This window comes from Cynoglossus semilaevis, chromosome 10 (genome assembly GCF_000523025.1).
Source record: "Cynoglossus semilaevis isolate Cse_v1.0 chromosome 10, Cse_v1.0, whole genome shotgun sequence".
In the NCBI taxonomy this organism is placed as follows: Eukaryota; Metazoa; Chordata; class Actinopteri; order Pleuronectiformes; family Cynoglossidae; genus Cynoglossus; species Cynoglossus semilaevis.
The window spans coordinates 17,912,070-17,933,228 of NC_024316.1; the positions used below are offsets into that span (position 1 = coordinate 17,912,070).

At 41.6% G+C, this 21,159-nt stretch overlaps 3 protein-coding genes and 1 long non-coding RNA gene across 4 annotated transcripts in view; all 4 read left to right on the forward strand.

Annotated features, from left to right (window-relative positions):
* The first annotated feature begins 117 nt into the window (after nt 1-117).
* apex2 (APEX nuclease (apurinic/apyrimidinic endonuclease) 2) lies at nt 118-3,261 on the forward strand. The gene is made up of 6 exons (XM_008319232.3): nt 118-302; nt 843-926; nt 1,199-1,379; nt 1,497-1,640; nt 1,887-1,956; nt 2,055-3,261. The coding sequence occupies exons 1-6, from the start codon at nt 188-190 to the stop codon at nt 3,174-3,176; spliced, it is 1,716 nt and encodes a 571-aa protein (XP_008317454.1). The 5' UTR covers nt 118-187; the 3' UTR covers nt 3,177-3,261.
* Nucleotides 3,262-5,962: 2,701 nt separating this feature from the next.
* On the forward strand, nt 5,963-16,591 carry LOC103385366 (sodium-coupled neutral amino acid transporter 3). The gene is made up of 16 exons (XM_008319233.3): nt 5,963-6,143; nt 8,128-8,223; nt 8,304-8,388; nt 9,240-9,355; nt 10,113-10,186; nt 10,272-10,364; nt 11,090-11,171; nt 11,293-11,375; nt 11,547-11,609; nt 12,790-12,929; nt 13,588-13,667; nt 13,774-13,874; nt 14,044-14,168; nt 14,906-15,050; nt 15,136-15,239; nt 15,342-16,591. Exons 2-16 carry the CDS (start codon nt 8,183-8,185, stop codon nt 15,444-15,446), a joined length of 1,437 nt encoding a protein of 478 aa, XP_008317455.1. The 5' UTR covers nt 5,963-6,143; nt 8,128-8,182; the 3' UTR covers nt 15,447-16,591.
* A 173-nt stretch (nt 16,592-16,764) lies between these two features.
* wasb (WASP actin nucleation promoting factor b) overlaps nt 16,765-21,159 on the forward strand; it is a 6,683-nt gene continuing 2,288 nt past the window's right edge. The window contains exons 1-9 of the mRNA XM_017036132.2: nt 16,765-17,021; nt 18,531-18,671; nt 18,754-18,840; nt 18,930-19,026; nt 19,162-19,191; nt 19,289-19,324; nt 19,827-20,019; nt 20,122-20,301; nt 21,076-21,150. Coding sequence (XP_016891621.1) covers nt 16,920-17,021; nt 18,531-18,671; nt 18,754-18,840; nt 18,930-19,026; nt 19,162-19,191; nt 19,289-19,324; nt 19,827-20,019; nt 20,122-20,301; nt 21,076-21,150 — 941 coding nt within the window. The 5' untranslated portion in view covers nt 16,765-16,919. The remainder of the gene's footprint in view (nt 17,022-18,530; nt 18,672-18,753; nt 18,841-18,929; nt 19,027-19,161; nt 19,192-19,288; nt 19,325-19,826; nt 20,020-20,121; nt 20,302-21,075; nt 21,151-21,159) is intronic.
* On the forward strand, nt 17,028-17,861 carry LOC112487588 (uncharacterized). Its single transcript, XR_003050831.1, has 2 exons — nt 17,028-17,383; nt 17,450-17,861. It is a non-coding gene; the product is annotated as an uncharacterized LOC112487588 (long non-coding RNA).

The following is a 21,159-nucleotide window of genomic DNA, read 5'->3' on the forward strand; positions in this document are numbered from 1 at the left end:
TAAACATGTATTTATTTTATTTTAACGCTGTATATGAATTACAATTTAAAAAATAATAATTTTAGTTGACAATAAAATAGTAATATTTATATTAATATATGCTCTTCCGCTTGGCGCTTTTTCGATTTCCGTTTTACTTCCGCAGTGGTATGTTTTTCTGAACGACCTGTTTCTTTTTTTTTTTACAATGAAGATCGTTACTTGGAACATTAATGGCATCAGGACTTTCAAAAGCGGCATTAAACAGACTCTAGATTCATTTGATGCAGATATAATCTGTGTCCAGGAAACCAAAGTTACAAGTAAGTGTGCATCACTGCTGCTGCAAGAAGCAGCGGTGTCCGGTACGCGCGACACGAAACGTCTGCATAATAATAATAACAAATGTATTAATGATAATAAGGCCTACTGTGTTGCATTAAAATGTGCAGCTAATGTATTTATTCTGCTCAAATTAATCACGCTACGAAATAAAGCACAAACACAGTCATCGTGTTGCGAATGAAGCCTATATTTACAAAGAAAATATGAACGGCAAAATTAACTGTATGTTATCAAGACGTACTGTAAAGCGTTTCCTGTTAAAACGCAATAAACTCAAGAAGTGCTTTAAATAATAGATAATCTATGCTCTAAAGTATTTATTTTTTAAAATTTGTCTTCTGTATTTTTATAGTCCAAGGCTATTTATTATCATATAACTACTACCACATATATTTCCCCCGCACATATTATTATAATATATACATATTATTATTATTATATTATATTATTATTATTTAAATAAATATATATTTAAATAGTAACAAATAATATTCAAAAACACATCTTCTTTCTTTCAGGAGACCTTCTAGAAGAAAGAACTGCCATTGTTGAGGGCTACAACTCCTACTTCAGCTTCAGTCGTGGACGCAGCGGCTATTCAGGTTAAATACACGATCCTAACAGTGACATTGTCCTGCTTATGTCTCCTCTGTCATTATTTTAACTACTTTAGGTCCATATGGAAGTAAAATAAAACATCATTTTTAGACACTTGACTGATAGATTATTCAAAACATTGTAAGACGAGTAAATTATAAAAACAATTGTGAGTGTCCTTAAAAAAACCACAGGATCTTTCCGTCAATATGCGTCGTTTTAGGTCCAGTTATGGTGAAACTGAAACACACACTCTTCCATAAACATGTGCCCACAGGCGTTGCCACTTACTGTAAGGACAGTGCCACTCCAGTGGCTGCTGAGGAGGGTCTCACAGGTCTGCTGACCAACCATGAAGGCGCTGTGGGATGCTACTGTGACCACACTGACTTTTCAAGTGAGGAGCTGCAGCTTTTGGACAACGAGGGACGAGCCATGATCACAAAGCACAGAATCACGTAGGAGGAAATAATATTACTGTATTTGCTGTTTTGGCCTGTATGAAAATAGTTGAGTTAAAATGAATAGTTTTTTCTAAACTGTTTCTGTTTTGAAACCTACTCTTCTCCTCGCAGGTGTCAGGAGGAAGAGAAAACTGTGACTGTAATCAATGTGTACTGTCCCCGCGCTGACCCTGAGAAACCAGAGAGAAAACAGTTCAAACTGCAGTTCTACAAGTTGCTCCAGTGTCGTGCAGAAGCTTTACTAAACACTGGCAGGTGGGTTTATACGGGGTTTAAACAGGAGGTGGGGGGGTGCAGGTAGTTCCTCATTTGAACAAGGACGTACTGTATTCCTCTTGGAACTGATCCAATATACCAGCTGAAACCTGATTACATTCAAGGTTATTACGTTCATTGGTTCGCATTCAAATGTATTTGATTTTTTTCAATTTTGAATATTGAAAGAAGTACACCTTTGTTACAAATAACAATAGTTACTTTTCTTTGTTTCTTTGTTTTCAGCCATGTGATTATTGTGGGAGACGTAAATACCTCCCACCGACCAATAGACCACTGTGACCCCACTGATATTGTAAGTAAAAGTGAAAAAGATGCTAAATGTGAATCTATTGTTTTTTAATGTAACGTGCACCGAAATGTTTCCCTTTTTTGTCTTTCTCCGAAATCCAGGAAGATTTTGATGAAAACCCTGGCAGGAAATGGCTGAATGTCTTCTTGCACTGCGACAGCACAGAGGAGCGACCTGATGAAGAGTCTGAAAAAACCTCGACTGATGACATCCCTGGAGGGAAATTTGTGGATACCTTTCGCTATTTCCACCCAACACAAACCAACGCCTTCACGTGCTGGTCGACTCTCACTGGAGCGCGGCAGACCAACTACGGCACCCGCATTGACTACATATTTGCTGACCTCCAGCTGGTCGAGGGGCAGTTTGTGAATGCAGACATCATGCCAGAGGTGGAGGGGTCAGATCACTGCCCTGTCTGGGGGCAGCTAAGCTGTGCCGTCCTGCCTTGTAACAGGCCTCCGCCCCTCTGTACTCGCTATCTTCCAGAGTTTACTGGCAAGCAGCTGAAACTATCACACTTCCTTGTAAAAGTGGAGCAGAAAACAGTTCACTCCATGCCAAAAGATGCATTACCTGGATCTCAGGAAGAGGAAGAAAGGAGGGAGAATTTAAAACCATCAAAAACTGAAAATGTATCGGGTAAGAAACGTGTAATGACATCTGATGTCCCCAAGGGGAAAAAGCCAAAGACTGTCTCAGCGCCACAGGGCAGCCTCTTCAATTTCTTCAAACCTAAAGTTTCAAATTCTGTCAACCCTGTGGAGCAGTGTAAAAACACGGACAACCTGGATGAAACTACTTCAGCACAGAACTCTAATGAAGGTTCGACACCAGGGGACGGCGTGTCCTCAGCGCTTGGACACACAGAGCCGTTCTCTGATCATCGTGCACAGACTGACCCCAAAACCAATGCCTCAGAAAACGCCAACAAGCAGGTGAGGACACAACACCCGTCCCCCCGGCCCACTGTGGGACACTCGAACAGCAACAAACAAGCCTCTCAGGTGTTTTGGAAATCCGTCCTTCAAGGGCCGCCTCCACCACCGTCCTGTAAGGTCCACGGGGAACCGTGTGTTCTTCGGACGGTGAAAAAAGAGGGGCCAAACATGGGCAAACAGTTCTTTGTTTGTGCGCGTCCTCAGGGCCACGCGTCCAACACGGAGGCTCGCTGCAACTTCTTCGCATGGGTCGAAAGGGGGAAAGGATGCAAACAAGTATAAATACAAATGTCAAATGATTTCACAGATTTTACTAACAAATGTCTTTTAGTTTCATAAATAATACAAATAAAAATCATGCTACAAATTTGAGTTTGGTTTCTTTCTTTTTTTCCAGCTCTTTGACCTTTAGACCACTGTGGAACGTGCACTGTTTTACATTGAAAATAATAACTGCAGGACTTGGTCATCATAGTCCATTAAACTGCAGCTCCTTAGAGTTGCTCTCCACTAGGTGGCGGTGGAGATGTTGGCTGCTTGCACTGAGCTGGAGACCAGTAACTTTCCACAGCAGCATATTTTATTGACACTGCCAGCTGTACACGTACCGAACACCCACTCTGATGGTCAAGCACGTCAGCAAGCAAGAGTATTTTAAATCAAAATGTGGTTTTTGTTTTGGTGACTTCACAAATTTCACGACAGTACAGAGAGCGTGTGTGACTAATTAACTCGAGAGTGTTTTATAAAGTACTGAGCTCAACATGTGGCTGAGTGAGAGGACGGGGAGGGACTTGGCTTCTGATGGCAGGGAAATTTTTCAACGTGCGTAATTTACTATCTCCCTCCTCCCCCTTTCTCCCTGTCCTCTCATGGCTCCTGAGAACTTCATGACACTGTCCCAGGCAGTTTGTAAAAGTGAATATTTCAGCAGTCTTGACCTTTTACCTGCTGGAGTTGGAGTGAAGACTGGTTCTGTCTGGAAGTTACTGGAGAAAAGTCCGCAAGGGCAGCACAGAACATCTGCCTCCACATTTGTCATGATAATGTACACATATGTATTCTATAAATACATTTGGTAAAATACCAACCAGATATATATTTGTGCAAAGATATCAAATGGTCTAATGGTGAGTTTCCTTTTACAGATGTAGTATTTTCTTTTCAAACTTGCTGATCAGAAAAGACAGAAAAATTACAAAGCATGACTGTCACTTTTCTAAAATCTGCTCTGTTTCACGGGGAGATAAGAAACTCTCGGCTGTTTTCTAGGTAGTAAAGCCGAGAAGGGCCGTATCTTCTTGAAGCAGAACTTTATCAACAAACGTATGTTTCCAGAATGCTGTGACCCCCCCTCCTCCAGAGAGTTATTTACTGCTGTATTCAGTTCTGGCCGCCCCAACTCTGATGACCACTGTTCCAGATACTTGGTCTGCAGTCGTATCGTTTTGTATCGCATAGAATCGTTGCCCTGTGAACAAGGCCTCGGATACTGGTCCTGAGTTCCCAAACCAGAATTTCGGGACTTTTGGTTTATTAGCTTTGTTTTCAACAAACAAGGGCACAACATTTCTTTCAGTATTCTCGATGTACTTATGTACTTAGTTTATTAGCTTTGTTTTCAACAAACAATATCAAAAAACTGGATTCACTGCTGACAAATGAGGATCTCCTTATAAACGATAATATCACATAGGCCTCATTTTCACAAATGTTCTTTTCCTCACTCCCACTTCCATCTCTGTCTCTCACCACGGGAGAGTGTTCTCTGGGTTATATGTCTCTCTAACCACAAAGATCTCGTTCGGTCTAACCAAATTATACCTTTCTGCGATGTATCATCTTTTTCTCGTCTGTTCCCCAGTATGATTCAGTCTGGTTTCCAGAGGTGTTTATCTTACGTGTCTGACACTTCACCTCCAGACTTGGCCGAGTCCTCCCCCTGTGTGGGTTTGTTTGATCTCTAAATTGATTTCTTTGTTCAGTTTGTTTGCTTTGTTTCCTTGTTTCTCTATACTTTGAGGGGTTGATCGCGAATCAGACGGCGACACGGTTCCAGTGCTTTACGGTTTTTTTTTAGATTAGTGTAGTTAAAAATACATATCTGTATAAACGCAGTTTTACGTTTTTGAAATCTTTGTTTACATGTTGCGCTTTTAGGCATTTTCAGCCCCCCCCCCCCCCCCCCCCCCCCCCCCCCCCCCCCCCACACCCCGACTGAAGGATTAATTTCCAGTGTTTTACAGTACATGTGACAAGTACTTTGAGGACAGACAAAACATTTGCTCAGTGCTGTCTGTCGTGTATTATGCTAACATTTCGTGTAAAACTTTCCTTCCACTTTGGGAGACGGAACATCCAATAAAGTTGACAAATAATATTTTGAATAAACATTTTCTACACATCGAGCTCGAGCTATGTGTAGCTTAAATATAAATGTGTTGCTAACAACAACACAACATAACATCACTGTCCTCTTCTCCCCAAGATCAGGAGGGAAATATTAAGTAGCAGTACAGCTAGCGAGAGCAATGTCAATTTTTTTTTCCGTTCTTCCAGTGGTATAACGGGTAAAGTGAGAATTAAAAAGCTTGATTACCAACTTCATTCACTTTTCTTTCTTTTTTTTCAAAGTCTCTTTCGGTGTTAAAGGTCGCAGACCTGTGAAGGAGACTAATTACCATCACTGTGCCTTCCTGCAGGATGCAGAGCACCCCCATCAGATGAACACCCACCTTCTCTCCCCCATTCTTCTTTTGGACCTGCACTGACATGATAATTAGTCTCCATTGTGACTCCCAGCATCCATGTGGATATAATGGCTCTCAGGGGTCGACCATTGCCTTGAACTTCAAACTTCCATAAAACTACACATGAAATTCCTGTCCTTTTGTGCCGGCTGGCTGCAGTGTTTACACATTTACATTGTGAACACCTGGAGAGTGGACGCCCCGCAAGGCCTTTGTGACGGCGATACTACCTGTAAACTGGTTGAACAAAGGGTTAAACACTGTCCCTATTCCCCTCTCACTACCTCCCTCCACAGTCTCTAATCTCGCTCACTCTCTCTCTCTCTCTCTCTCACTCTCCCTCCTCCAACACCAAGGAGCTCCGAGAAAGACTTTAAGAGCTGATCTGTATACAAACATTGGGTTTCCCCCCTCCCTATCAATATTCAGCTAATTGCAGGAGGAATTACTGCTTAACACCCAAAGAAAACGCGACTACAAATTTCGGCTCATCCCCGAGGTAAGACGTAGCGGTGTTTTTGTGACTTTTACGTGTTGGGAAGGGACGGGATGGGCTGTCTGACATAGTAAGCTGCTGTTGCATCAGACAAGAACCATGTGGTTTGAATTTGTGAGGCGTAAGGCGGCATTAACCCGCACGGCTGTGCGTTAAACTCGAGATGTCCTGTTGTATTATTAAAAAATTAAGTTCCCCGAAAGACGCCGTTGTGTACAGCGTCAGGCGTCTAGATGTTTCCGAGAGAAGTTGGTGTATTGCTCTGTAAAACTTAAATATATGTATGTTTTGTTTCTTACTTTTGGGTTAAATATATATATTATATGTCCTATATATTTATAGTCATCGTGTCACTTGGTTAAAATTAACAAAAAATTAGTTAGTTATTAATTAGAACGAGTTTTAGCAACATTCGCTTTATGTTTTATTAACTTCCCCGCTCAAAACGTTAGCATACTACTACTGTAAATACTGTCCATTATATCGCGTAGGAAACTTCGAGGCGTAATTTAAACATATATCAGTGAAAATGGTGTAAAAATGACTTTTTAACATTTACTCTTGATCTGACTGTTTGTTTTTGGCTTAATCCTATGAGGAAGTCGTTATAAATGTCACTCTTACTAAAAGAAAGAAAAACCCTGGAAAAAACGCTTTATGTTTAGCCTATAGGACATCATTTAAACAGGAAGCCTTTGTTTGTCTTCGTGGCTACCACGTTGTATGGATTGTTGTACTCCCTCAGGCCTGTTCAGTACTGAGAGTACGAAACAGTTGTAAAAAAAAAATCAGGTTGTGTGTGAAACTCTTAAGAAATGGCAGAATAACTGGGTGGTGTGTATTCAGGGGTCCGATGTGAAAGTCCAGATGGTAGCCATGCCCACTGAGATGGGAAATTTTCCCCTGACCCTCTGGAGGGAGCACAGACCTACTCTCATTCCCAAGGAATATTCATGCCAGCTTTGTTTGGCTCACAGGAGATCACAGTAGCATACAGTATGTCCTCGGAATACGGGAGCTTAAGAGTTTCCATTACGAACTCCGAACCGGTGACATGCAACATTTAACACCAAATGAGACAACTTGTACCTCCAAATACTGCTCAGCTAAGCAAAGCCGCAAAATATGTTTGACATTCAACGATGATGACAGTAGTGCCGTGTGTGACGTTTTTACTACTGTGGCTTTGTTACAGTGTTATAGAACATGCAATTAGAGGAGTCTAAACATGATTAGCCAGTATTTCGTACGACACATGGAGTACAGCTGAAGTCATTTCTGTGGTGTTTATTATTTTGACCTCAACCAGAAATAAACTCTCAAGCCCTCTGATACTGCACCAACGCCAAAATTTGAGTTGAAGACAACAGTGACATCATGTTGTTGTGCGGTTCATAAAAAGCCCAGGCCTCATTAGTTGGTAACTACACACAGGACATGATGAACTGCTGCCTGTGGCTCAGGAGACAAGAGTTGCGGACCCTTGCCCTTGACTCACTAAAATCAACGCACCAAATGCTGTCATCAATTCCATTGGTTTTAGTAAATAAAACGTAAGTCCTCTTACACAAACTACTGATGCGAAGCACGGAACAGAAGGACAGAAAATATATTTTGGTCACCACAGACGAGGACAAATATATCTCTGGAAGATTTATGTTGTTCTCGGTTAGAAGGATAAATTACAGCGTTGTGTTTCAGGATTTACTGGGTCTGTTCTTTTAAAAACACGGTTCATGTAAATGCGACGGCTAGCCCTTTAAAGCGCGGGGTTGCAAATAATTTGGCAACCAGCCAGTGTTGTTGAGTAATTTGAGTTAAAAGTTTTCGGATATCTCAAAGATTCCTTTCCTTTCCAAATTTGGACAAGTTCAGGACAGGATTCCAGTAGCGTTATTGCGCATAGTCACAGTGTCACGAATGCAGCGTTTTTCTAAAAATAGTAATATCTTAAATTAAACAATGGTGTATTTTTTTCCCCCTCCAGAAAACCATTGAGTGAATTTTCACACAGACTCTCTTGATCAACAACAGAAACCACGATGGAGCTCCAGAAAATGAATGGCCACGGCAGGGAAGACGGGTGAGTTTCTCACAGATGACAAGTCGGTATAAGATGTCACGGTGAAACGGATGTGGCCTAATTCATTGTCATTGTTGTAGGTTTGATGGGCTGGACACTTTGGCAGAACAAGAGGAGTTTCTCCCACAAAAAAGTGGTGCAAAGAAGGAAATTCAGTTTACAGACGTAAGAGATTTTGATTCTTTGTGTCGTCAAGTTTGCAAATATCGAGAGTACGGGTTGTAGCAAAAGTTGCCGATACACACCTACCTGCTTAACATGCCAAACAATGATTGACAGCAGAATAAATGATGTTAAACTATGGAAAAAAATACCTGACAGACGGTAAAAATGTAACCCCGCAATATAACGCTCATTTATCTTAAACAACTTCTTAACAACATTGTCTGCAGTTGACTCTGTGACAGTTGTATCTCTGAGGCCATTTCCTGCAGATACCGTTGCCGGACACCAGGAAGCACAGATGTGCGCTCATTTTGTTACTTCTGCATAAATTCTTTGACGTAATCGGGACCAAACCCAAGTTCTCAGTAATTAGAAGTTGGTGAAACAAGAGCAGTTTGTGGGTTCATGTTCCACAGCCATAGGAGTAGCTAGGTCCTTTTTTTTATGATAGCTATCATTATTTCTTTGACAATGTATAAATAAAGACCCCAAGAAGAAGAACCTGTGATGTTAGATTCTAAATAACGGTTTAAATATCTGTAATAATTTTGAATTGTCTAAATATCAAACAATGATCACATTTAAGATGTACTCTTTTAAAAACGACGATTTTCAGGATCAATTGTAAACAGTCAAAGGCTTTTTTCCATTACACGTTAGCGCTTTCTTGCCAGAAGCTTTTCAGGCCTAGAGTTGTTGACCAGTGGAAGCATTTAGTTGAACAAACTTTGAGCACACGCACCGTTCCATGTTTAAAAACCAATAATTGTCTCATTGATCCGTTAAATTAAGTTTAACATGTAAACATATTGATGTGTGTTAACTTTTTTTTTTTTTTTTTACTGATATAGTTTGAGGGAAAGACCTCTTTTGGCATGTCCGTCTTCAACCTCAGTAACGCCATCATGGGCAGTGGAATTCTGGGATTGGCATTTGCAATGTCCAACACTGGAATCATTCTTTTTATGTGAGTATCAGTACACACTCCATGTTGGGTTAGTTACGTAGGGTTATTAAAAATGTGTGTTTCCAAAATGTGCAGATATTTACAAAAAAAAAAATATTTTTTTTTAGTCAAATGCTGCTCATTTATTTGTATTTAATCTCTATACGACAGCTTCTATGTGTCAGATTTCTCCACTTGCTTTGCTCTGTGTTTGGATACAGTCATGAGTGGAACCTTTTAAGGCTGGAAACACAGCCACAGGGGCGTGTCCCCCGCCTGCCTGTGCACACGTCCTGTGTTTGTATTAGGACAGGTACGTGTGGTGGCACGGACCAGCTGTGTGAATTTTGCAGCTGTCCGTCTGTCGTTGGCCCTGCCGGCCCGTCGACTCGGGCTGCATATGGAACGGCCTCGCTGGGCCGACCTGTCTCACTGTACATCAGAGCTGGCACACATGCAGCTCCTCTAAATCAGATTGGAGCGGTTAAATTTAGACCCTGGTGATCAGATCCAAGACACGCCTGCTTGGATCTGCCCCGTGCTATGTGGCGGGGGGGGATGGAGAGAAGCTGGAGAGAAGTCCGTCTCTTAATGCCAAACCAAACTCTCTTGTGTGGGTGGAAAAAAAAAAAAAGGACAATCTCCGATTACTGTTTAATTTCAGTGTGGACGTCGAAAATGTCACAATTTTCCCTTCTGTATCAGATTTGAAATGACATTTGATTGATCAGAAAAACAAAACAAAACATCAATCTTTGTTTTTTTTTTTTTGTTCCAGAATCCTCCTTGTGTTCATTGCGGTTCTGTCTGCATATTCAATCCACCTCCTGTTGAAAAGTGCTGGAGTTGTTGGTAAGTCACTTTAAACGGTACTCGCTGCATCATCTGATAATCAGCTCAGGACGTGGTCCATGTCACGGTGCCCATGTGTTTTCAGGGATCAGGGCTTACGAGCAGCTTGGAAATCGGGCTTTTGGCCCCCCAGGGAAAATGCTGGCTGCCACCGTGATCACAATACACAACATCGGAGGTAACACAGCGCTTTTCTCAGTTTATAAAATAAATATTTGCAGCACTGTACCGAAGTTAACTTTGACTAAATGCCCTCTTTTTTTTGCAGCCTTTGTTGTTGCCAAACATTTTTTTTAGGAAAAAGTGACAAATGCAGAGAAACAGAAGCTCATTCACCTCAGATTTAGACATTTTTCCTGGGCGTCTTGTAAACACATTATGATTAAACTAAAGCTTAAACAGAATTGTAATGTGCTCTGCAGCCCCGTGCTGGGAAGCTGGCACAGCAGGAGGTAGTCGCAAGTGTTGCTGAGAAACAACTCCACACACCTGGCTGAAAAGGTCACGGCCGTTTAATGGATGTCCACGCCCGCCGCGGTTCAGAGTTCCTGAGAACGAGCTTCTGGTTCCCAAGCATTTGTTTTTTAAATCAGAGCTGTCAGATGGGTGGATTCGAGGTTTTGATTAATCACAATTAACCGTGACTAATCTAGATAAATCAACATAAACGTCCACATTTCACACCGCCTCGTCCAAATACTGGAATTATTATTATTATTACTGAAAACACACAAACATCTGATTAAATATTTAACAGATTCATTCGTTTTGACAGCCGTAATTTAAAACCTTGAAGAAGAACAAATGTGTACAGATTACTGATGCATTATAATATTATGGTGTCTGTGTGTTAATAACACGAATGACGAAGGTTGTTGTTGTTGTTTCTGCTCCTACTTTCAGCGATGTCCAGCTATCTCTTCATCATAAAATCCGAGCTCCCTCTGGTCATTCAGTCTTTCCTCAAAAATGAAGCGAGCAACGAGTGAGAAACAGCAGTCAAAGTTATTACGGCTCTAATGGATCCATTGTGCCGTGGTGTGGACTTTATGTTCCTGGAATACTGATTATTGTCATCTGTTTGTTTGACCGTTTTTTTTTTGTAGAGAGTGGTTCTTGAATGGAAACATCTTGATCATCATAGTTAGCATTTTCATCATCCTTCCTCTAGCCATCATGAAACAACTTGGTATGTTTTCCATTCTGTCGTCACACTTTTTCTTTTTACACACTGTTTGTTTTGTAGCTTTTTGTCAAGTTCACTTTCACGTTCTGTTTTTTTTTTTATTTTTATTTTTTATTATTCACTGTCACTGATTTTATTGTTGATTCCGTCATCTTTTCTTCCACTGTCCTCCAGGTTACCTGGGTTACACAAGTGGCTTCTCCCTGTCCTGCATGGTGTTCTTTCTCATATCGGTGAGTCAGACGGAGCACACAAACAAACTAATCATTGTAAATTGTAATCAACCGTATCCTTAGTAAAAAGATAAGACTGACGCAAAGTCGTTACCGGCGCCAGGAACAGACACGAGAGCAACGAATCCGACTCACGCTTCAGTTTAACAAACAATTTGTTACGGGTGGACATCATGAGAAGGACAAAGCAAAACATGAAACTAGAAGGCATGAAATTCTCTTCTTGACTTGAATTATTAGGAACACAGAACATGACCTGAACTGAACACTCACAACAGCTACAGAAACACAACAGCACAACAACCCTACAACGACACAATGAGGGAGGTATATATACCCAGGGCACCAGGTGACACCAGGTGACACCAGGTGACACCAGTCAGACTAATCAGAGACACAGGTGAGTGTGATGACACTGACTCCACCCAGCAGACAGGACAGGAAGAGGGGAAACAGAGAGACAGCCCTGACACATTTGTTGTTGATCGTTACACAACTTCCCAACATGATGCAAAATTCCACATGGCAGTGTGGACATGGAGAAAAGTGTTAAAGCGCATTCACAACAAGATAAACCGGAGGGTCTGATTGTTCAGGGAATGTCATTGGATTTCGTTTGGTTCATATTTTTTTTACACTATTGAAAGCGAACCAAGCGGTCGACTTCAGCTCACTAAAATGAGGGACCACTGCCGGTCCGTACGTCATTCATTACCGGTCCGCAGTGAAGAAATGTACTAAATTAAAAAAGAATCCACTCATATGTCTTTACGTTTCTCATTAAAAGATAAGAATCTGGTAATGTTTTAAAACCACAGGCTCTGATACTGACTGAGAATAAAGTCTGAAAGATCTTTTATTTTTGAAAATGTAATGATCCTTCAACGACGGTGCGGTACCGACCGACCGATCCTTGATGTGAAAAAAGTTACGATTCTAAAACAAACCTTAAATAATGTCATTTCATTTGGGTGTTTGAAAAAGTCCTGAGTTAAAACATTTAGACGGAGGTCGGCGTGGGAGAATGCAACATCTTACACCTTTGGTTCCGGTTCAACTTGACTTGTCATGACACACTCTTCCAGTAGTTGACCACATGATTGTTCCTTCATAGAACCAGGTCAGAAGTCAAATCAAACATAATCCTCCGTGACCTCCTGTGACCTCCTGTGACCCTAGCGCGGTTTACAAGAAGTTCAACACCCAGTGTCCACTGGAGGACCTATATCACAACATCAGCGACGTCGACCACGGCCACGGCCACAGCGCGGTTAATGTGACGGAAGATATGTGTGAAGCTAAAATGTTTACAGTCAACTCACAGGTGAGAGGTGTTTTTTTTTTAAACACATTTTTATATAACGTTGGAGAAATAAGTCGGTAAAAAAAATCAAATGTTGCCAAAAATATTGACCGATTTAACTGATGAAAATGTGAACGAGCCTTTTGTTAACATCAGGGCTGTCACATGTGAAAATTAATCATCTGATAATTTGTAACGTACGCTAACATCGAGCACATGAAGCATGATAACGCTGTTATCGCCCCGGGGCACATTCAAAACACGTGTTATTTGCACACGCTGCTGGTAAAACCATAACCTTGACTTCTAGTTAGACGCTCAGGGCAGAAAGGAAGACGACAAACGTCAATTGTACTGAGGACTGACTCAAAACTCCAACAACGACGCTAAAGTTTGACTGATAATTTTGCTTATTTCTCTTAACATATTCACACATCAATAATCCAGTCGTGTAGATTAATGTTGCTGTTCGTCGTTCTGTTTCAAGCGGAATATATATATTCAGGATTACTTAGGTTTAGCCAATATTTACTGTCACTCTCTGTCAACCCCAGTAATAAAAGCAACACACAGATTAAAGAACAAGTTTTTCTGAGTCTGTTGGTAAACAGACTCAGTATCAGTAATCATAAAAGAAATACTCAAGTACTCTTCCAACCTGGTTGTGTTTTCCTTGTAGACTGCATATACCATCCCAATCCTGGCCTTTGCGTTTGTCTGCCACCCGGAGGTTCTGCCCATTTACACCGAGCTACGAGAGTAAGCCGCCAAATGTTTATGTTTTCTTTACGTTTACAATTATTAGAAAATACTTTTTTTCGGATTTTTAATTCTCTTTTTTTTTTTTAAATTCTCAAACCCCCAGTGCCACCAAGAAACGAATGCAGGGCGTCGCTAACATCTCCATCTTGGCCATGTTCGTCATGTACCTGCTGACGGCCATCTTTGGTTACCTCACTTTTTACGGTAAGACGCCGTCCGCTCCCCAGAGGTCAGAGGTCGCCCTGATCTGTCGTCGTGATTTTTTTAGTGAACGAGCCACTTGTGTCCGGATCCCGTGATCTTATTTTCCAGCGTATGTGAATGAGCTCTGAGCCGACCGTGTGACTCACTCTGTGTGTCTCTTTGTGGAAAGGTGGCGTGGAGTCGGAGCTGCTGCACACGTACAGCCGCGTGGGCTCGAACGACGTCCTCATTCTGTGCGTGCGTCTGGCCGTGCTGGTGGCCGTCACGTTGACTGTTCCCGTGGTGCTGTTTCCGGTAAGATCTTCATTCATCACCGACATAAACGTGGCCTGAGCAGACAGATGGAGAAGCGATGACCTCTGGTGGTGGAAACGAGAATGCGTCTCCTCGTTCTGAAATTTCTGAAAAAAAGTCATCCTTGACTTTTATCTTTTCAACACAGCATTTGAAAATTTTGTTTCTCTACTTTTTTTAATAACCTTCTCCAGTTTCATACTGAGGTCACAACATTAGCCTTTAGCCAGTAACACGTTGTTTTAGTAGTTAGCATAAAACTGAGTTGTTGTTGACAGGGTTTACGGATGTTAATTAACAATTAAGGTAATGTGTTAAAGTTAATTCAAAGCTGAGCAACAGAAATGTGCAGTTGTTAATTTAGCGACTCAAAGCTGAGCAACAGAAATGTGCAGTTTTTCATACATACATTTCATCATTTCCGATATTGTCCAAACACTTAATTTCCGATTTCAGTATCAACCGATACATGCATCCGTTTTTTTCCCCAAAACTATTTTAAGGTCACATGACATATCTCCTTACTGGACTCAACACGTTACCTATGTTAATTGCGATGCCCCACTGGGGGCGCTCTACAAATTAACATTGTCTGTGCAAAATAACTTTTTAATGCGATTCAAGCATAGCATTATCTGGTTAAAAAATCGATAACGTTTCCTACCGATATTACATAATTATGCTAACATCGGTCGGCCGAAAAATAAACCCATTTCTTCTCCTCCGTGTTGTTGCAGATCCGCAGGGCGATGCTTCAGATCCTGTTTCCCGACAAACCCTTCCATTGGGCCAGACACATCGCCATCGCATTTTGTCTCATTTTCGTGGTCAACCTCCTGGTCATCTTTGTGCCCAGCATCCGGGACATCTTTGGCATCATCGGTACGTCCGGACAGATGTGAACGAAGTGCGGTCAGAGGTTCTGGTCCCGAACCGTGAACTCAACTTCCTGTGTTTGATTTTACAGGAGCCACGTCTGCCCCCAGCCTCATCTTCATCCTCCCATCTATCTTTTACATCCGGATCGTTCCCGAGGAGCACGAGCCGCTTTTGTCCAGACCCAAGATCCAGGTACGAGCCCTTCCTTAACGGCCATGTAAAAAAGGAAACAGTCAAAAAAACATTTTTGTGTCTGATGTTGGTTTTTGTTTTTTTTTTCACGTCCTTCTGTAGGCTGCATGTTTCGCCACGCTGGGCTTCATCTTCATGGTGATGAGTCTGTCCTTCATCATCACCGACTGGGTGAGCGGGGAGTCGAGAAGCGGAGGTGGGCACTAACCGCACGGACTGGACCCGGTCCAGAAAAGCATGGCAACCAAAGCCCCCTGTCATTAAATTCTCCTGAATCTGCTGAGTTCTTGTCCAAAACCAAACCCGAAGGTTTGGCTGCACACGGCGAAAGATAATGTGGACAAATAAAAAAAAGTAAAAGAGAGTCCCAAAGTAACGGGGGACAGAAAAGTCCTGCTGGTGAAGAGGAGAACAACGATGAGAAAACCAAAATGAGGCCAAGTGTTCTGAGTCGACCCCCCCTCGGCCCCCCCCGTCTGTGGCTGTAAAGGAGTAAACAGTGGTAAGGATGAATGTGAATCACACGACTCGTCGGGAAATACCCATTTTAGAGTAAAGATGTGTAGAGTTTCCAGAGGTGGCGCCGTCTCTGCCCCATCTCCTCCCTCTCTACTTCCCTTAAAATTTCAGATTATTCATGGCAGGAGTAAAAATGTGACAATCAGAAGTTCGATGTTTGTTGTTTTTTTTTTTATCCATTACTATTTTATTGCACATCAGAGACATTAAGACATCTGGAATTTTCCCTGAACCTCGTTATATTTTAGCAGCAAGGGTTAGTCTTCCGCTCCACACTAACCATTCCTCTCTGTAAAAATATATTTAAAAAAAAAAAAATCTAACTCACAAAATTTGCTCATACAACTGATATAATGTGTTTTAACATGATACTTTGTTAATATATTCTGACACTTATAAAATATAAGTATTGTAAAGGTTATCGTCATCAGAGCTGGATCTGAAGTGACCTTTACGGTGCATCCAACCTGAGGTGCTGTCAGCGGGGGTTTTGCTGCTATTTATGAAGGTCAGAAAAAAAGAAAAAGAAAAAGTTAAGTTACTGACATTTACAGAAAGACACAAAGACAAAAAAATGTGGGTTGGACGACCGTCAACTATCAATGTGACCCTAAAGACATCAATGCTGCAAACCAAAAAATATTTATTGTTGTATTAAAGTAGTATGACTTTTTTGTTATCATGTTTTGCAAAGTCCAAGTACTGATAAAAAAAAAAAAATGGGAGGGTTCAATATTAACCCCTCTGCAGATCAGTTCAGCATTAAAGTTTGCTTTCCTTCCTGTATATTTTTAAATTAAATTGAATGTTGTCAATAAAATGTTGTACTTGAACACTCCTGGGTGTTTTTGTTTGTTTATTTGATTTTTTTTTTTTTTTTAAACGCTGAGTGAAAAGTGAAGTGCCGTGAGCCGGAGCAGAGTTAGAGCAGAACGCGCTTCCGTTATCTGAAAATGGAAGTAACACGTTCGTTGTGGCCCTGCCTCTGAGAGAAAGAAGAAAAGTGGGGGTTAGAGAAGTGCGGTCGCCGCTTCCTGCTTCGAAATGATGTGTGCTGAAAACAGAGAAGAGAAACTTCCTTGACTGAGAGCCTCAGTGTTGTGGCAGCGTAGGACGAGAGAGGGCGGCTTTTCAGACGATGAACTCACTCCTCAGGCAGCCATGAGTCGAGGGTCCAAAAGTAAAATGCAGAGCAGCCGGAGCTCGCTGCTGAGCCCACAGGAGAATGAGATGGTGGAGGAGCTGCTGGGCAGAAGGTGTGCTGTAAGTTCTGAACTGACCCACAGCAGGTCTCAGTCTCTGTGGGATGACACTTGTCCTCGCCAGGACATATCTTTCTGTCTGTCTTTCTTTCTTTTTCATGAAAGCACAGAGAACATATGGAAGAAATTAAGTCCAGTTATTTCCTGCTGCTACATGAACTGTCACTGCTCCAGCCTCCAGACTCATTTGTTCAACACTTTGCTTCTGGTTTGAGCTCCACATCCTTAATTTAAAGAAAAACACACAAACAAGTTGTTCTGAAGAGGAAGGACTTTAATGTTAAACAATGACTGCTTTTCTTTGGTGGTCCTTTGTTGTGCTGTTGTGATGTTTGTTTTTTTGGAGTGAACCCCTTGACAAAGGTGTTTTTCACTCCAAAAAAACTAACATGTTTTGTTTTTTTTTTTGGAGTGAACCCCTTGACAAAGGAAACCCTTGCGTGTTGTTGAGGAAAATGCAGTTTCAAAGCAGCGAACATTAGGTCATCACAGAGGACGCAGCAGTTACAGGAAATGATGGCTGAACAATTTCTTCCTGTGTCAGAATTAGCTGCTGTGACCGAGTCTGACTGCAGAGCAGAAGTTGTTGTTTCTCACTCTGACTGTGACTCCGACTGTGACTGTGACTCCGACTGTGACTGTGACTCCGACTGTGACTGTGACTCTGACTGTGACTCTGACTCTGACTCTGACTCTGACTCTGACTCCGACTGTGACTGTGACAGCACCTTTATCTAATCTAATAAATGATCACATCTTCTTATGTGTCACTTTATCTTGTACTTAGTCATTAGCCGTGAAATGTTTATTCAAAGGAACTCGACTCTGCAACGGCACCAAAGTCAATGAAAAGTAAAAAGAAGTTTAAGACTTGTTGTATTTGCAGAATAAATATACATGTAAATATATATAAATATATACACAAATATATACATATATGTAAAAATATATAAATACATATATGCCCATATATGTAAATATATACAGAAATATATACTGTTATGTAATGAGATTAAGATAGGATCAAAGGTTGTTATATTTTTTAGAAGATATAAGAATATACATAGATATATTGGCTTTATACAGTATGTATAAATAATTATATTAAATGCATAGTATTGCATTAAAGATCATAAAAAGGAAAGGAAACATTTTAAATAAGTAGGCATTTGTTTTATTTTCTACTTGTTGACTTGTTAATGTTGACTTTATATATTTATATATCAATATATCAATATATCAAAAATAATATATTTAAAGGTATAAGGAATTCAAATGCATTATTTTCAAATGTTTCCATTGCATGTTTATATGTATATATGTTTCGATATATATATACACATATACACATATATACATACATATATATAAACGTGTCATGGTGTTATTACATTCTGACCTTTTAAATTAGACGCTAACTCGTTAATGAAGTTCATTTCCGTTGTGTCCGTCTGATTGGCTGGTCATGGTCAGCGTTGATTTGTTCTCACTGCCCGTGTCTTCCGTCCAGTCCATGGCCACCGCAGTGGCCCAGCTGTTCATGGCTCTGCCCCACAGTCCGTCCACCTGGAGTCTGCAGCACACAGGAGTGGTGTGCATGGTCAAGGACAACCCCCAGCGCTCCTACTTCATCAGGATGTTTGATTTGAAGGTATTATTCACCTGTCGCCACACTGACACCACGTCACTCACGTCCACCATCACTCATCTGCTGTTTTTACCGCCCCCTACAGGCAGGGAGGCAGATATGGGAGCAGGAGCTCTACAACCAGATAGTCTACTCCTCGCCTCGGCCGTTCTTCCACACCTTCCCTGCAGATGTAAGTCCCACCCTGGGTACACACGTGTGTGTATTTTATATATATATGTTTGTACTTTGTTGTTAAGGAGGGTTTGTCGTGCCCTGCAGGACTGTCTGGCAGGACTGAACTTCGCTAAGGAACAGGAAGCGAACCTTTTCCAACAGGCCATTCAGGAGAAAATCAGTCAAAGAAACAACAGTCAAGGTTTGGTTTTTAAACCATCATTATTTGACGTTAACTGTATAAAAATCATCATTGATATTTTTTGAGGAACATTTCCAAATATTATAATAACAAAGTGAGAAAACATTGGTTTGGCCTCGTTCTTCTCATTCACAGAGAAGAAAAAGCGCCCCCTGCCACCAACTGGTAAGACAGCATTTTACTCTGCCGTTAACATTAGAAACAAGGATGTAACGATGACTGCGCTTGTTTCCTGTTCTCACTGCATCCTGTGTCGCTTCAGACCGAGGAGCTCTGCCCCCGCTTCCAAATGAAAAAGGTTGGTGGTTTGATTACGAAAAACAAAAAAAAGTTTGAAAGAAAATCCGGCTGAAACAGTAAATGCTCTAGTGTCAAACAAAAAAAAGTTTGTTTGTTTTTGTTGGGAGGGGGCAGTGGAAAAAAAGTGAAACAAGGAAATGAGAAAATTCAGCTGAAACAGTAAATGCTCTAGTGTCAATAAAAATAGTAATAATAAATAAATAACATTTAAATAAATGTGTCCAATCACACAGTTGAATCACCACCCAGTGTCTGCCCCATAGAAACCAACTGAAGCTGAGCATCGATAGTGTTTGATACACATTCAGGTTCCTTCTAAATGACCTCGTCATTCAGGAGATTTTTAGTTTCAGTTAATGTCAACAAAACCACAGACATGACTAGGCTAGGTTTAGACGGAAGTGTTTTAGAGTTCGTTCCCTGCGAAACTCTTTCTAATGAACATGGACTCGTTCGTTCATCACCGCTGGTCTTCAACGTCTGACCCTTGACCTCACCAGGTTCTCCTGGCAGTCCAGGATCTCACCCCATGGCCATGGTGGACATACAGAACCCAGACATCCAGACGTCACGGTACCGCTCCATACCTTCACCTTCGTCATTACTGAACAGCAAAGAGAAGAAGAAGGACAAAAAGAAGAAGAACGCCCCCAAACTCTCCAAGGCCGACATCGGCGCCCCCAGTGGCTTCAAGTGAGTGTGACAACTGGGAGCTTCCATTTGTTTTTTTGTATTATTTAAAAATCTTTTTCATCGCTGTGTTCCTCTGTCTCCCGTTTGTTCCCGTGGTGTCAGACATGTGACCCACGTGGGCTGGGATCCCAACAACATCGACCCCGATCTGTGGAAGCTGCTGTCTGCGGCGGGGATCAGTGAGGCTGAGATGAGGGACGAAAAAACCTCTCAGCTAGTCTATAATGTCATCGAGCAGTCTGGAGGCATGGAGGCGGTGAAACGGGAGATGAATAAAGGTGAGCGGGGGAGGAGCGGGGGAGGGTTAGAGGCTAACGCTCCAGTACTCTCTCCAAGGAACTATTTAAAGTAAAAAAAAAAATCTATTTCAATTTTTTAAATTGAAATTAATGAGCACCCGTCCATGAAACACACACATTTTGTTTTTTCTTGTTTCACACTTTTGCCAAAGTGCTCTGGCGCCCCCTAGAGACGACGACACATGTTACACTTTTTAAGCCCTTGTTTTGAAGGCTTTCTCAAAGTGGAGTTACAACCAGTAACCAGAAAATGAACGCTTTGTGATACATGTGGACATAATGGGAAGAAGGCAGGACCCAAATACGACACCAGGTGGAGCAGGTTTATTCAGAAAGTGCGAATTAACGAGGAAAACGAGCTACCAGGCGTGGACTGCCGCAAAACATAAACTAGAAGGCATGGAATTCTCTTCTTAACTTGAATTACTAGGAACACAACACAACAACTTCCCAACATGATGCAAAATTCCTTATGGCAGTGTGAACGTTGAGAAAAGTTTTAGAGCGCATTCACAGGAAGAAGAAAACTGGAGGAATCGGTTTGATTGGCTGGGAATGTCATTGGATTTCGTTTGGTTTTCAAACTTGTTCACTTTCATGAACTTTCGCATTCTTTAACTTTGAACTTTTTGTGTTTTTGTCTTAGTTCTTGTTTTGAAATAAACCTGCAGACCTCATCATCGGATGAATCGTTTACAGAAAAATCGTCAGCTCCGACTCTAGAGTAAAACGAATTTTCTCGTTTCAACGCAAATAGAGCTCCTCCACCTCCTCCAAGCAGAGGAGCCCTGCCCCCGGTGCCAGGTTCCGGTCTCTCGGCCCCGGCCCCGGCCCCGGCCCC